At 36.9% G+C, this 17,191-nt stretch overlaps 1 protein-coding gene across 3 annotated transcripts in view; it reads left to right on the top strand.

Annotated features, from left to right (window-relative positions):
* The window catches only part of LOC148658357 (stAR-related lipid transfer protein 13-like), a 129,675-nt gene that overhangs the window by 76,539 nt on the left and 35,945 nt on the right, over positions 1–17,191 (top strand). The window contains exon 1 of one of the 3 annotated variants that reach the window (XM_088639427.1): positions 4,305–4,722. The exons of the other annotated variants lie outside the window; for them this stretch is intronic. Coding sequence (XP_088495553.1) covers positions 4,560–4,722 — 163 coding nt within the window. The 5' untranslated portion in view covers positions 4,305–4,559. Of the gene's footprint in view, positions 1–4,304; positions 4,723–17,191 lie in introns of those variants that run through there. 3 annotated transcript variants of the gene reach the window in all.

The following is a 17,191-nucleotide window of genomic DNA, read 5'->3' as shown; positions in this document are numbered from 1 at the left end:
ATAAAGGAACATATTTGCTTCACCCAAAATGGTTGACTGTTTTAAACATTGTGGGAACTATGAAAATTGGGGGTCCTTTTTACAGAAGGCAGAAAGCTCAGATAGCCTCCACACTCTTGCCCTCAACAAGAGCCAGCATTTCAATGTGCGCAGAGGGAGTAGCGGTGAGGATCTGCAGTGGGGCATTGCACTGAAGGATGACATTACAAATCATGATTAAGTTATTTGTAATGCTTTTAACAAAAAAAAAACATAAGGCTATAAAAGCAATATATCTGACAACCACTTCTGACCTTCCCCCTGGCAGGAAGACAGTGTAACTTCAGTCATCACAAATTGTCCAGTGACACTCCCTGAGTCATTTGCTATGCTGAATCCTGAAGCTGTTTCTAGCGGGTGCCAGCATATCTTTCGCTCACATTGCTACCTCTGCTCCTTCATATAATTTTTTTTTCTGTAACAGCTTTATCCTGAAAATAGTTAGAAAGAGACTAACCTGACAAATACAAGGCAAGAGCAGGGCAAGCAAGTCTGGATGGAATGCCAGTCCATGAGAGGACATGCACACACGCGCAAGGGAGTGACGTTTAAGAAATGCTAATCAATCTCACCAGCATGTCTTTGAACAATGGGACCAGAGCACCGAAAGAAAAGTCATGCAGACACAGGATGAATGCACAAACTCCACACAAACATCATCACAGGCCAGAACTGGACCCAGGACCTGAGAGCAGTGAGGCAGATTTGCTGACGATCATGCCTCTGTACCACCCCTAACTGTATGTGTAAATAAATATCCTGTTAAACCCCCTGTCACTTCCCGGCTTTTAACCTATGTGACGATAAATGACCTAAAATATACAATTACAATCACAATTAGAAGGGGAATTAGAGGAAGCCTAAGGTACTTCGATCACGTGTGCCAAGCACCTCCTGAGTACTAAAAAGCAGACAAATTATGTATAACCACTTGTTTGTGTAATGGTGTGGCAGATCACGACTCTATATCAGGAGTCAGATCTACAAAAACATGTTATTTTCAACAAAACAGGAACTATATTGTTCATGCTGAATCCCTGGCTATATACTGCAATATAATAATATTTAGCATCTCTTTGGTAAATCTTGCTGAAATGTGTCAGTGATTTGCATTCTCAAGCTATTTTCATACTTGTTTACCCAACATGGTTTTGTCTATCAGCTTACAAAAATCTGAGGCATGGTTTTCATTGTTGGACATGTGACCCTGGTCTCTATATAAAGATACTGTGCTTGTTAGGACAGGCCTGACTTAGAAGAGTTTCACTGCACAATAGCTACAGAACGGTACAATCACATCCCTGTAAAGCTTAGTTTGTACAGCGATGACTTTGTCTTATTTTCTCTTCCGTAGCTCATCTAAACATAAGTAACAAAAAGGGTGTTTGGGGGAATTATGAACATATTTCCTTCTCTACCGGGTAAATAACAAGCATGCTCTTTTATTTACTGTATGTTTTAGATACAAGCTTCTTAATTAATGGGAGTAAGAAACAGTGTTTCATGGACTCCATTTAGAATTAAGACAAATTAAGAACAGACTTTCAGGTGTAGTTCCAAAGGGAGGAAGAACTCAGCTCTACAATTCTCTACAGTTCTCTCTTAGTCTGGTAGACCCATAAAGCTCCCTTGGCAAACTTGTGGATTGTGAGTGGGCATGGCCAGTGGCTCTGGCTGTCCTGAAAACTGCTAATAAGCTAGTGTCAGTCCTAAAAGTCCCATGGTGTTTAATAAGGAAACCAGAAGTGAAAGAATAATCATACATGCAGCCTCACAATGAAAATGTTAAATTATTTACAGCCTTATACTTGGAGAGAGTGGTAACGTGTATTTCTCTCTTTTTTTAAACATTATGAAACTTTAAGGGAATAGAGATCTAAAATAACAAACCAGACCTGACTCAGAATCATCATCGTTCCTGCCTGATCCGCAATACAACACATAAAACGTGACACAACCCACATTAAAGTGGTTTTCTCATACTTACTGCAGTGTTCACGACAGAGTTAAACAATGCTTATTGTCACAAAAAAGAGGTGGTGGAGTCACCTACTTACAGGTAAGTCATTTTACTGTAACTAGTGTATAGAGTTGTATTGTAGCCAGTGACAAAATTTGCTGGATGTAAACATTTTTGCTATTTATTTTATAGCTATTTTGTCTATGTATTACTATTTAACCAATGGACCAATCTGACCTGGTCCAATTTCCAGTTCAGGTAAACGTTCATGTTCACTGAAGACTTGAAGACTGCAAAGATTTTTATGTACACATTTGTCTCTAATCTAGTGTACAAGGGTGATTCATGGCAACAGTATGTATGTAATTGTAATGAATCTAGGACTTTACAAAATTGACATTGGACTGCATATTAAGTTAAAAAAAACATTGTTTGAGGGTATTTTAGGTGTGTTCACATTGCTTAACTGCTTCATACCTGTAAATTGTTGCCTACCTTATTTTCACCAAGTAATCTCCTTACTGCAAGCATATATATATTCCACTTTTTTGATCAATAAGAAATGTGTTAATTGTAATTTTAGATGAGGTGGAGTATATGCAACATTAGTCTCAATGTAATGCGAGTATTGTTGGACCTCAGATGCAGTGTGGGCTAATTAAGCATGACCAAGTGGGAACGGGCAGTTTTATTTACATTAGGTGTTCAAGCTACACTTGTAGCAAAGATCTGGCCCCTCAGTATAAGCCCATGCCTCTAGAATAACTAGAAACTGTTTTTCTTCAGAGCTTTTCTGTGTGTGAAAGGGCCTTTACTAGACAGGCTAGAGTTTTGATTGCAAGCTGAGACAGTACCACCCCATACCTGAGCTAACAATTTTCAAATGCAAACAGCTTTACAAAAATACGACTCCCATCCTGGGAAAACAAGGGGGGTGTTTATTTAAAATGACCAGCATTAGACCGAAGCCTGCCATTGAATTGTGGCCTTTGTTTGTTTCACCTAGAGGAGCACAGCAGCTGGGGATCAGTGGAAGATTGCTGTTTATTTAGGTCACATGCCTGCCTGTTCTGTTCAGAGGCATAGCAAGGTTCCTACACTTTAAAATTCAACAATGTGATACATAGTATTTTGGAAAAGGTGTTTTCTTTATGCTGTACTTTACACTGAGCACTATTACACGAACAGTCCAACATACATGAAAGAGCACAATTTCATACATTGTTATGAGAATAAAAAGATGTTAACAGTCAGAAATCTGCATTTACTGAACCGAATAAACCATCACCTAACATTGTTACCTTCTAAATCATCACCTGCAGACTTCAATCTGAATTTACATCATGCCATTTTGTTTTTCTTTAAACATATTGGGGATTTTCAAGTTAAGTTTAAAAAGATGTTAGATTTTAAAAGGTCGGCATTTTAGGGATTTTAAAAGGTAGCGTTTGTAGATTGTCATTGGGCCCAAATTGAATGCCTTCATGGACTAAATAGTAGGGTTTTTGAAGGCTATTGCATGGACAGAGGACAGAGATAAACCTTGTGTAAATTGGGGAATGACTGTACAAACTCCACACTAATAGGAGCTTAAAATTAGTAAAATCTAAAATTTAAAAATCCCAGGAAACTGGTGCCTATGAGGGATCAGTGCCAACCACCAAATCACTGTGCTGCCCTGGATGAAGAAATAGACAGATTCTTTTGTCCTGTTTATCAAATTAAAATTGAGATTGAGCTTTATTGGCATGGCCAATGAATAACAGTGTTGCCACAGCAGAAATTATTAACCCATTCTGCTCACCCTTCTGATGTAAGAACTGTGCTTTCTTTCTGTGAGTCTTAGGTCAGTGGAACCTGGTGTGAAGAAGATAATTGTAGGAACTGATCTGAAAGCATAGGAATGGTAAAGCTGGTAAATGTTATCTGTGTTAGTTATTCGGAAACTCAGGGCTGCCTCTATTGTGTAAACCACTATTAGTCTTTAGATTGGATTTTTTAACTTAGAAGGAGGACAATCTACAGTATCTATTAAATAGCCTTAATTATTTGTTAGACTGAGCCTCTGAAATTATGATGAAAGTGATTAGCATTCCGCCTCAGCACTTCGCACTGTAATGAGCAGCAGTGTGAATTCCTTAGTGACGAGCCCAGAAAACTTGGCACCTGACTGTAGCATTACAGCGCTCAGGCTGTTTCTGCACTGGGTGGGTCTTAGGAGTGATGTTTTTTCTAACCCTCCCATCTCTCTGCCTCATTGCTTAGTCAGTTCGGAGGCATGCCTTTGGTATTTATATTTCCCTCCAGCCCAGGGAGAATTGACAACACTTGGGAGAGACTTTGGCTTTGGCTCAGGCAGGTGGGCAGTGCATTCTTTGCCTTTGTGTCATTGGTTTGCCCTGGTCATGTGACAGAGCACCGAAGAGTGAACTGTTGGCACTCCTCCTAAGACCAGACTCTCCACCTTATTTCACTCTTGTTGTTTTGCTTCTGTCTCAACCGTTTATTACTGTGGACCAGCCAGTCCAAGAACACAAGAAGGAGAAGGGGAGCTACAGAGATGTTTAGGGAGCCCCCTGAATCACCGGGCAAGATGTGTTTGAGCAGCATGCCCCCTGAAAGCCAGGACATGTACCTCAGGTTTGACCACCGCAGAAAACGCTCAGGCTATAGACTCAGCAGGATAATAGCAAGACAGCAACTTCTGAAGAAGATTGCTCAAGGTACGAGTCTTTCATCACATCAAGGGAAACTACTGTTTACTTAATTATCTTTTTACTTCTGTCTCCCAATCTGTTGTAACCGTTTTGATAGTTGAGTTGTTATACGACTTGTTTTTAAACATTAGACATTTAAACATTACAAGTACCTTCTCATTTTAAAATTATATAGGCATGTTAATATGGTTTGACTGATGTAAGTGTTGTGAAATATTTTTAACTTGTTTCTACTGTGCCGCTGTGTAGGCATAAGGAGATCAGAGGCAGCAGTTTCTTATAATGCACCATGTCCTTAAAAAGTTAGATCCAAAAGTAGTTGGTGAGCAGCATTTAGGAATAATTATATAAAACGTTTTTCTTTCAGTCATTAGGTTTTTTTAAAACTCAGTCAAATAAACTGCATTTCGCCTTGCTCTGGGTACTTTGGTGAAATCACCAAGCTACATTTTTCACCCAGAATTGGTATGTCATGCTGAAACGTTAAAAGAAGCAAACGTGCAGATTAAGTAAAAATGCTGGAGCACAGTGTTTGGAAAAAAAAACTTTGGAATTTGAGAACCAGGAGAAGGAAATAATCAGCCATTCATTTACAATAATTTTATTCCCGCTTCATTATTTTTCTTGAAGTACTACAATGGCACTGGTACAATGGTAAAAAAAATTCACCTTAGATTTACCGACAAGGTTTTTCCTAGACTTGAGATTTTCTACATTTTACTGTTACAGTTGTTCTTTTGCTGGGACTTAACAATCTTTGTTTTAAATGCTATAAATTAATATTTACAGTTTGTACTGTTCAATCTGTCCTAAAACAGAATTTAGGCAAGCTGGTGGTTATGTTACATTTTCACAATCTATTATTAGTTAGGTGTTCCCAGTGCTCACAAAGAAAGTGAGTGTCTAGGCAGTGTTAATATAAATCCTTCCAGCATTTGTGTGAGCATCTTTGGTAAGAAAATAGGCACAATGCAAACTGTAACAAATGTAATATTTACATGTCCTTTGTTACTTAGGTACTTGGAAAGTTTCTTTAAAAATCAGCAAGAGGGGTAAAATAACAGGAAAGATTTGCCTTTCTGCTGCAGTGTCAAGTTTATGTTTTTGATGCTGCAGCTCATCCCTTAAAAAGCATTGTTTTCTTAACCATTCTTCTAAGAAACAAGAATTTGGATCTTGTTCGCATATTCTCTGCCAGGTCAAGTAAATTGGCTGAATTAATTTAAATAGACTGCTGAAGTCATTTGTGAAGTGCTTTAACAGACTTTTACAAATACTGTAATCATTATAAGATTATTTCAGTGGAAAAGTAATTCAGACTGCACATGTTGTTCTATCTTTAGTTCTGTAAATACTAAATATCTGTACATACTGTAGCTGTGTGTATGATAACCTGAGTAATGGTGCAGGAGTGTAACACTACTCATGTAACATTGGCTTTGGGCGACTTTCTGTATTACTAGTGACATTCCATACCCTGAAGAAACGCCTGGACGCGCCTGGGCTGGTCTCTCACTCAGAGTGGCACCTGCTGAGTTTCAGACAGCACATGTTTCTTCAGGCCATGGGCAGATCATGGAAATGAATAAGGGAAAAGCACTATCTTTAGCTGCCTTTGGGGTAATACTGCAGTGGTTCAAATGGAGTGACCATGCTAAAAATTATCTTTTTATCAAATGACTGTAAAAAATTAATCAAATTTTCACAAATGATGTGTCCTCACTGTGTTTGTTTGGGGTACAAAAACATACTGGTGGGTTGATTGTTTTCTGGGAAAATTGGCCCTGTTGTGTCTGTGTTTGTGTTTGTCCTGCTGTGGACTGGCGTCCCATCCAGGGTGTATCCTGCCATTTACTAAGATACTGGGATAGGCTCTGGCTTCCCTGCGACCTGAATTCGAAGAAGCAGTTAGAAAACAGATGGATGGAACAATACTGTATACTTCCACATATTCTAAGTAGGAGTCATACAGTATATTAATTATATTTTATGTATACAAAGATACTTGTGCTCACATCTTTGTAATGCATGTTTGCAATTAATGCTTCTTGTAGATATTTTCATTCACGTGTTCAGAGGTTTCGATATTTCTTTGACACTAGATGTGCAGATTGAAGTTCTTGCACACTACATGCTGCTCGTTAGAAGTAATGAATGAGGCAGCTCATTTATCTGCAGCTATGGCAAGGAGGAGGCATGTAGGATCTTGTAATCATTTTTTGCATGCTTTACAGCTTCCCTGGTTCATTTGTCAGCAAAAAAGACTGTGCGAAAACAGTATAATGCTGGTTTAAGAGCAAAGAGACAAGACAAGGGAATGTCTATAATTCTTTGACTTTGGAGGCTGCTGGCAGTGAATACTGATGCAGTCTTGTACGTATAGTGTAGTTTTTCACTATACAGCGTTATACAGCATTTACCTTCTTGTTTTACAACTTCTTTAACATACAGTATACAGAGTTTCAATCTGCATCTACAGTTTGGCACATGAGAATGAGGAAGTGCTTCTTAATTATACCATGCACTGTTCTTTATTCCTACAGTTACAAATAAAAAATGATACTGTGAAGAAAGCATTATTTTAAGTAAATAAATGGTATCTCAGTGTATTCTGTGTAAATCAATTATTCTTAACATGTTTCCATTTTTGAACTGCAGTTTGTTTTTGCACTTTCCCAGTAGCATTACTTTATCATTAGATTAATGATGTTGAGCCGTGCAGAAATATGAAAGCTCACAGATCAAAGTAAGTAACCAAATGTTTTATATTTTGTGTGGTTATCATTTAACTACAAAGCCTATGCAGAAATTCTTTAAAAACCTGTATAGTGTTTACTAGAAATTCTGAAGGACATCATGATTTCCAGTAATTTTACTTTTTAACTTAAGTACTGTTATTCCTTTTTAAGGCATGCAGTGTTTCTGTTGGTGCTTAAACTTTTTCTCACTGTCCACACCACAGCAGATATATGGTGTTTGAAATCTGACCAGTGTGAAGGTACTCTATGAGTAATCTTTCTTTCACATCGTTGTATATAAAACAGAATGGTCTGTTTTCTTACTAGTGTTGAAAAACAAAGAAAAGACGTGAAAATTGTGCTGTGTATCTAGGTAAAGCTTTATACAGTTTTCTCTGCTTGTCACTGTATTTTTAATTCTTACCCTGTATATTCTGTGTGAATAGCTACAATCTGTTGTGCTTTTGTATAGACAACAGCTGTTGTGTAGACCTGTTCAGTACTTAAAGTCTGATGCTGCTTTTAAAAATGTATTTTGGGCTCTATGCTCTTAGTCTCATAACTGCTATCAATAGAAGGAGCTCAGTGTAATGGAATGCATGTTAACAGTGTGTTGCCTTATACTGGTATTATTGTGGTATAGTTTATTAAGTGAATCTTAATATAATTATTAATATAAATACTGTACAAATAGCATAGCAATGGCAACAATTTGGTTTTATTATGAATCCTCAAATTTTCTCTTCTCCTCATCTTTGGAGCTGTTTTGTAAGACGTCTCTCATGAAACAAAAATGAATGCATAGACGTTCCTCATCGGTTACATTTGTATTATGCATTAGTGAAGTAAGCCCTCACCAAAACTGAGAAGAGCTATCCCTGCATTCCAGCTTCTGTGGTATGTTGACTTACCAAAGCGAAAGTGAATTGGTTAGTCATGTTCTGTTTCATTGCAACTCCCTGTGAGTGCTGGAGAAGTGTGGCATTGCTTTCAGTTGACTCCAGATGGAAGGCAATGTGTTTAGAAAAGAGAGGTATCTCATTCCTTTGCTTTCCAGAATCTTTAAGATGGAGGGTTTTTCATGGGGGTATAAGTGAGTTATAGAGCTACAGTAGGAACATTATTTTGGGGGGATATTGTCAACTTGGTTTTTTATCTGGTCTCTGCTATTTTCTTGTTTCAAATCAGTCAGACTTAGCAAGACAATAACTCTCAAATGGTGTCGGAAGTTGTAAAAGTGAAGTTGTTAAACCCATACAGGGTTTCCCTTGCTTTGTCTAGTTTTTTTTTTTTCCAGGGGGTTATGTTCTGCATCTCTGTGTCTCACAAAAGGAGTGTTTAATCAGACCTAAAAGGATGTTAAGATGTGATCATTTAATCTGTAATAGTCTGGTATCACAAGCCCAGCAAGTGTTGTGTAGAGGAATAGAATAAACTATTCTATCTTGGTTAATATAAACCATATTTGCTCCGTCCTCTTTTATTATTTGTGAAGGTTTGGGAACAGGAAATCTCACTGGTCCTTTGGGACATGTATTTGTGTAACAGATCATCTGGTCATGCTAGTACCAGATCTTCACCAGCCCTCTGTATATTCAGCTACAAACTTAGCATTTGTTAATGGTTTAAGAGAAAAGATGCAATATTGGCATGCACAAATCAAACCTTTATAGAAGGCATTTTTGTATTTGTCCCATAGAAATATACATTTATCGTTTAATGGAAGATTTAAGTTTTTGCTTTTAAATGGTTACAATCTTGTTGTGGACTAGATGATTGACACATCAGAAGTCTTCTACCTGAAGTTACAGGTGTTGCTACGAAGGATTATTTTGATTCTGTTCAAGAATGCTATGCAGTTATACTGTATTGTTCACAAGGTCTAGGAGACTTAGTGATCTTCAGTATGACGTTAAATCTGTTAATCTGCTCAAAATGAACAGAACAGTCTCAGTTTAAGACAGTGATCAAGTCCTAATGATATTAGCATAAAACAGGTATTCCACAAAATGGGAAGGTTTAATCAATCCATTGAAGTATTTTAGTTTCTTTCCAAAACTCTACCTACTTTGTTTGAATTGCTTTATATAGTTCCAGCTGTATGTTTCTGCTTAAACTGATATTGAACTAATATTTAATTTAAAGGCTTGCTTGGTTTTTTCTTAAAGGTTTACTCTTAAAACCTGTTTAATAAAATATTGAATGTAATTCACTATCATTTCAGGTTGCAAACGAAAGAAGAATAGCCCATCTAAACTATTTGATAGTTCGTAACTAATTAATTCTAATTTCTTGAAAGAAGCCAGGGTATCAGCTTCTACAACATGGCCCATTCTCACTTCCACATAGATTTGTGTTTCCTTTGATTTTGTGTTTCTCTGTTCATTCTGAAGAAATCAGCTGGGCTGACTTTATCATATAGTATTTTGAACAATTGCCTCAGGTCCCCATGTAGTCTTTGTTTAAGATAAAAAAAAGTTCAGCTCCTTCAGCTTGTCAGTGCTGGATTTTCACTTTAGCACCAGAATGTATCTGTTTGCTCTTCTCTGGACTGATTCCAGAGTAACAATGTCTCCTCTATAACATGGTGACCGAGATTGTACACACTATTCTCAATACGTTTAACCTGCCTTGATTTAAATTCTGTGCTTTTAACTACTGTATATATCCTAACATCTTGCACATTGTATAGAAGATGTAAATGATGTGTCGAAATGAACATCAAACTCTTTTTTGTAAGCAGCCTCTTCTATCTCAATGTTTTCCGTTTTGTATTTATAGTTTTATGTTTTTGCCACGTGGATGCAAAACACTGCACTTGTGTAGATTAAACATTATCTTCCAGTCTTGCCCAGTCTTGCATTTTACATGAATCACATTGAAATTCATTTTCTGTGTCTGCAGTGTTTGATATTCCTCTTAATTTAGTATAATCTGACTAGTTAACCAAATACCAGAATCTAGATCATTGATAGAAATTAAGAGCAGTGACCCTGATACAGATCCCTATTGTATTCCATTAATTGTTTTATCCTAATTTAAGCAATCACCCCTTATCTGTTGCAGCTACCTTAGGCGTTGTATTAGAAGTCTGATTTATTGGTTTGTTAGTTTTCTCACCCTTATTATGGATGGGTACTATATTACCATTTCTCCAGTCCATTTGTCATAATCCTGCCTTTACCAACTGTTGGAAGAGTTACGTCAATGGATTATAAGTAACATCTGGTTCAGTTGTTAAGATATTATCGTGCCCAGGAGATTTATTCATCTTGAGTGCTTCTAGTACCCGAAAGACTCCTGCCTCCTCTATGCTAATATTATTTAATAGAGGAGTTTGTCCTTCTGTAATAAATATAAGTGATTTATGAATATAAATAATTATGAAATCCATCTCTGCCTTCAGCCAGGTGCCCATCCCTCCCACTCTTAACCTTAAGCAATAGAAAAGTTGCATATGTAAACATCTCAAAACATTAAATATATCCATGACAAATTTTCTGGGAGGAATTTCGATGATAATACTTGGAAGAATTTGTGCATATTTTTAGGGGGTTCATGCCAGATCACGTTGTGACAGCTACTTCTTTCGTCATGCTGTAATTTTAACCTCAGCACTATATCATGGTCTATTTTTTTCTGTACTTGTTTGGAAAGCCTGTGATTTTGACTTTAAAGTTATTCTGGTGGACATGAAAAAGTGGTAAGAGTTAGTGAAGCAGCTATTGATGTGCTTTTGTCTTTGTCTGTTTTATTGCTTATGATGATGCATCTGGAAGCCAGATTCCCAGGTTCTAGGAGATACTTACCCATCTGTTTCTGCAGCTAACAGAGCTGACTTCACCAGGGAAAGAATTCCGACAATGAAACTTTGGTCTCACAGAAAAGCAGGAAAATTCTCCACACATACACAGGCTCACCCACTCGCACACTGCCACCTCTGTACAGATATCAATGTACTATTCATGACTTCATTTAAAAGAAATTTCCTGTATGATTCTCTCATTCCCTTCACAGATTTCTTTAAACATTTTTTTTCCAAGAGAGTGTTAACCAAGAGTAGGTTTATAGAGTGATGTGCAATGTTTTCTTATTTTTTTTGTAATAGAATAATGTGCAATGTTTTTCTTATAATAGAGTGATGTGCAATGTGTTTCTAATTTTTTTTGTAATAGAATAATGTGTAATGTTTTTCTTTTCTTCTTTTTTTTTGTTTGCTTTCTATTTAAATGTACAGGAGTGCTGTGTGTCCATAATAAATTTCCCTCAGGGGACAATAAATCTTATCTTCTTATATCGATCACCTGATAAGGGGTTTAGATTGCTGTGAACTAATTTTTCTTACATGTTGCATGTACTGTATTTCCATATGGGTTACAAAAATCTATTATTGTCACGTCGGTCTTTCTTGTTGTCCTGTGTAATAGCATACTGTACTAGTAAACTAGTGTCCCAAAAAAGAGCAAAAAACAGATTTTCTTATTTTTGCTTTTAAGGCTATTGTTTTTTTTTTCATCATTGGTTACTATCAAGATTGTTGAGTGAAAGATGCTCTAACCATGACTAAAAGCTCTGTGTCTGACTGAGGGCATTTGTTCTGAGTAACTTGCTTGCGTTGAAGATGATTAATCAGATGAGTTTAAGACAGGAGGTAGCTATAAGTGACCCTTATAAGGCCACAGGAGTCACTTTTCAATGACCTTGGGCTTACAAGTGCGCTGTTTTTCTCTGCAATGATCATTAACTCATGGCTGTGTTGTGCAATCTGGAGGTGAGAACTCTTGCTCTTCACAGCTCAGATCTATAGCATTACATGGCAGCTGTGGTGATATCCAGAGCTACAGTGTGTAGGAGTGCAAAGTGTGCAGCTGAACATTCTTGTGGGCTGTTCTTCTGGAGTGTTTCCACAAACCTTCCTCTTCTATAAGCTTCTTATACAGAGTACTCTTCTGTCATCCGAGGACACCTGGAAGTGCCTTCAGATTGCCTTGTTGTTTCTAGTAAGATTTGCTCAAAGAAAGGAAATACATATTTTGAAACGTTCACACGGCAGATTTAAAATTATTTCTGCGAGTTTTAGGGTCATTCATTTTTTGCAATAATCAAATTGCCTTTCTTCTTTTTATTTGGCTTTTCACATTAAGCATCCAGTTTTATACATTCAGTTAAATTCACTTTAATTTCTGCCACAGAGGTTGGTTTATGGAGTGAATGCCTACAAAAATGAGGGGACCGTTCAGCACAAGTAGTTCATTAGGTTTTTCAGTAGGTAAGTGATCCAAAGATCTATCTAGCTGTTTCTTGAAAGGCGCCATCGTAATGGCTTTATCAACATGGCTGGACAGCATTGTCTCAAAACCCTTTGTGTAAAGAAATGCTTCCTGTTCTTAATTCTAAATGGATATTCCTGTATGTTTTTACCTGTACCATTTTTACTGTACTTGTTTGCTTGCTATGTACTGTATAACACATATATGTATAACTTTTATTTTTGCTCAATTTCCTTCGCAAATTTCTAATTCCAGTATTAGGTTTGCTGATCTAAACTTGTTCGTCTCATAATATTATTTTCTTTCATTTTTCTCAGTTATCTTAATTCCATCTTTACATATTTTTTACTTTCCTGCTTAAAATGTCTTTTTTTTCCTTTCCTGATTAAAATACACCAACATTACAAGACATCTGGCTGTCTGATCATTGGGTTAAAATTCTCACATTTTAACAGTATAAAAGTTGAAAATATCGTATGTGGAATAAAGTTCAAAGTCAGAATTGTTAGTCTGTGCTTTAATATAGGAAATGACGCTGAGAATTTTTTATATTAAGAAATCAAAACCTAAGAGACTGTTTATGATATATAACTGGTTTATGTAAAGTCTCTTTAATCACAGAAAGAGCAGAAAAATGTCGGCAATTAAAAGGATGAAAAGAGGGCAGATGTCAGGGCATTGTGCCATAAGTTCATGGCAGATGCGCAAAACAAAATACTGTAGCTTACTCTTTTGTGCCATGCTATTTAGAAATAGTAGATTCAACTTTTTAAATTCTTCCCTTATTTTAGTTTCTGTAGCTGCTGTTTGCTACAGTAGGTGGGCTGAATGCCCTTCTCTCATTTGTAATAGTTACTGGTATTCGCACATTCTTTTTTGTATTGTTCTTTGCAATCGTGATATGAGGTTGTAATTTTAACCTCAGCACTATTTCACGGGATATTTTTTTCTGTAATTGTTTGGCAGGCCTTAATAATATTGCTTCATGCCACATTGCCCTTGGCAGAGGCATAGCGCAGAGCCAGGTATAGCTTCTGTACAATTCCCTACCCACTGATCTGTGACACCGTTGCTCTGATTGCAATCTTGTAGTCTCCAGTCTTCTTAACAGTGCAAGGAATGTCTTGTCCTGTTGAGATATGCGTACGTTTTCCTTTAGAACACCTTGCCCGCTCAGTAGCATTCATGACTAAACAAATGTTGCACCAGCATATTCATGTGTGGTTATATATGTGCATTATACAATATACAGAGGTCACCGCTGTGACCCTGATGTGCACTTAAGTGATGAAGTTATAAATGGAAAATTTACTCAAGAATTCAGGTGGCCAAAAGGCAAGAGCTCAATGAACTGTTTCAATCAGTATTCTTCAGCTTGAAAATTGATTTAGAGTAAAGTTTAAACTGAAGGAAAGCAGACTTTTTTCCGCTTTGGCACTAGTACTGTCCATTGAAGGGTTTCAAAGTAGAGCAAGGTAGGGTGCCTTCTTTCAGGTTTTTGTCAATTTTAACTAAAACATAGACTCACTTCATTTTGTTGTTAAATATGAGATTTACATCAAATTTATTGCTTCAGTGCCATCAAAACCACTAGAGACTGTGAAAGGTTTTACGACTACACATACTGTATTTCTCCTGAGTAGAGGAAATGTAAAAATATCTGGAAAACAGCAGCACTTTCTGGAGTAGTTCACACTGCTACTCAAGATTAAGGCTCACAATCTTCTTTCGGATATAAATTTTATTATTATGTGAGAGTCTAATTTAAGATCTGCAAAGAAAAGCAGGCAACAGTGATTGAACAAATACTTCATAACAGCTGGACTATGATGATATGGTCAATTTCCTGTTAGGTGTGATTAGTTCAATGGAACTTTATTTTGACCAAAGGAAGACATCAGAAATCATGAGTATAGTACCTTTGTATCACAACTGTACGGATACAACATGAATGTCATTAAACTGACATGATAACTTAATTACTGGTAGGTTATCTAAATCTGTCTGATAAAATTGGTTTAAACAGAAACAACCATTGACACTTGTTATGAATGGATATTTGACAATGAATTTATCTGCCTGAGGCTCAGAGTGGAGCTGAGCCCCCCATATGACACAATGCAATGCTCTGGAAGCTGATATTGATGGCAGTGTGCGAAGAGGTTTTCTTCGTCAAAGAGAGTTTTTGATCGTTGAGTAAAAGTGGAGGCATTTTCAATTGCCAAAAAATGCACCATAATAGGATGCAATGTGGATTTATGACTCGCAACATTGTAAATATAGTCTTGAGCATCATTCCCTTTTAGCATAAAAGTTTAGACTGTAACAATCTCTTTTGCTACGTGTCTACGTGTTCCTCAGAGTCTGCATATGTCTTTTTAGGCATTTGATCTCTTTACCGCTCCTTCTCTGAACTCTCTTTGAAAATGTATCGTCTATTCACAGGATGTTGAATTTCAGGGGTGAAGAATACACAAGGAGTTCACACACTCACTGAAGGGAAAAGTGCTGAATGTCACAGCCCTGTTGGAATGCATCCGATGCAAACATAGAGCAGAACAGATCATCACTCCCCTGCTGGTGTAGCTTATCTTTAATAATGTTAGCATCAGCAATATGAAATATAGTTGTCTGCAAATACTTGATATTGGTAAAAAATTCAAAAATGGTCTCAAGTGCTTGAGAAACTGGACTTGCAGTTAGCTACAAAAAGATTTTTTTGCATTGTGGAGATTTGCATCTTTTATAATGAATAAAAATAAAAATCCATTAGAATTGTCTTTAACATGAAATAACATTGCATCGTGTGTCTACTGGAGTTATAGTGTCCAAATGTTGTTTGTATACTTCATATTTTACAGAATGTCATTTCTTAGTATACCTTTCTTGCCAAATACAGTAACCTTGAATTGAGTCTTTGAGAAGGCAGAGAAATTTCCAAGACAGAGTCTTAAATCTTATTTGCCATAGAGACTTTTATTTATATTCTAATATGCGTTAATGTTGTTCATTACTCAGTAATTGCTGTACATTCAGGCTCATTTCAGTTTTCAAAAGCAATAATAACCTTCATATATTGATTAATCAAGGTAGCAATATGGACTGAATTAGTATTCTCACAGTATGTCTGGATTTGAGGAAGGCCTGTTGTACACAAGCTTGTCTTGCGTTGTTGTGGCAGAAAGATCTACAGTACCATGCTTGAACAGCTCTCACTATTACAGTGATGTTTCTATTTGTAGGTTAATATGCTTAATTGTTTTCACACAAGAACACTAGGATGTGGATCCTGATGTAATGTCAGGAAGGAAAGGAGAGAAGAAGGAAATTGATTAAATTCGACCAACTAAAGCAAAATAAAGTAGGGCTTAAATTTCTCTCTTTCGTCTTTGTAGGTTTTAAACTGAAAGAGCAGATAAAGCCATTGAGAGCCATCTGTTTATAGCTCTTAAGGACCAAAGGTGGTGAAGTAGATCTGGTGTAGATTGTAGTCCCCTTTAATAAGTTTCAGGAGTATAAAAGATTAACAGCAAAAGAATATGTTTTATTTAGCTTGACCAGATTAATAGAAGACATTTTATCCATTTTCAAAAAGCTGCTTATTCGTAGTAAGGGTAGTGGCAGCCTGGAGTCACAGAAGCATGGTGACCCATTTGTATTCCTTACAATTATGTATCAGTTTATATCTATATAACAGTTTATATAATTCAAAGGATACCAAAATCCTTTTCATGTGATTGACTAACCCCAGCCAGACACTCCCTTGGCAGCAACTACCAGTTGTGTACCAAGGGAGTACACAACTACCAACTGGGGTTTCCTGGTCACCAAGTTCTTTTGACATTAACCATGTGTGAGCTTAAGAAAAGAAAAATCACCACTTTCCTTCACATTTTGTTGTATTGATTTTGACCTTCAATTCTTTTTTCGAAGGTATTTGGTAGGTAGTCCATTTTCTAACCACTTCATCCCATTCAGTTCACAGGAGAGCTGGAGTCTATCCCAGAAAGCTACTGTATGGGCTCAAGGCAGGACACACCCTGGACAGGACTCCAGTCCCTCGCAGGGGACAACACTGACAAAGACGTGCACATACTCACACCAGAGCCATTTTTTCCAAAAATCACTAATCTTTTCATAAATACATGTGTTAAGAGGGGAGAGAAGGGAACGGTTTTAGCTTTTTTTGAATGCCAACAGTGTCATGTACATTTTGCAGTACAGAACTGAGTATAACACTGGGAATGGTGTCACATGTTGATTAATCATTGACAGAATGGAAAGTTGGTAGATAACTGTGCTTACTGTAATTGTAGCTCTAAAGTAACTTATTAACAGAGCCAAGCTGAAAAATCAGACCTGTCTCTGATTTTTATACTCTGGTTGCAGGCAGCCTTAGCGACACAGATCAATTATTATAGTGAATATAAGGTCAAATATAGGCTTTGAAAGTTCGTTATACTTTTA

The sequence above is a fragment of the Lepisosteus platostomus genome, chromosome 7, assembly GCF_059453375.1.
Source record: "Lepisosteus platostomus isolate fLepPlt1 chromosome 7, fLepPlt1.hap1, whole genome shotgun sequence".
Lineage (NCBI taxonomy): Eukaryota > Metazoa > Chordata > Actinopteri > Semionotiformes > Lepisosteidae > Lepisosteus > Lepisosteus platostomus.
Note: the sequence above shows the minus strand (reverse complement) of the source record. Positions and strands in the feature narration are given on the sequence as shown.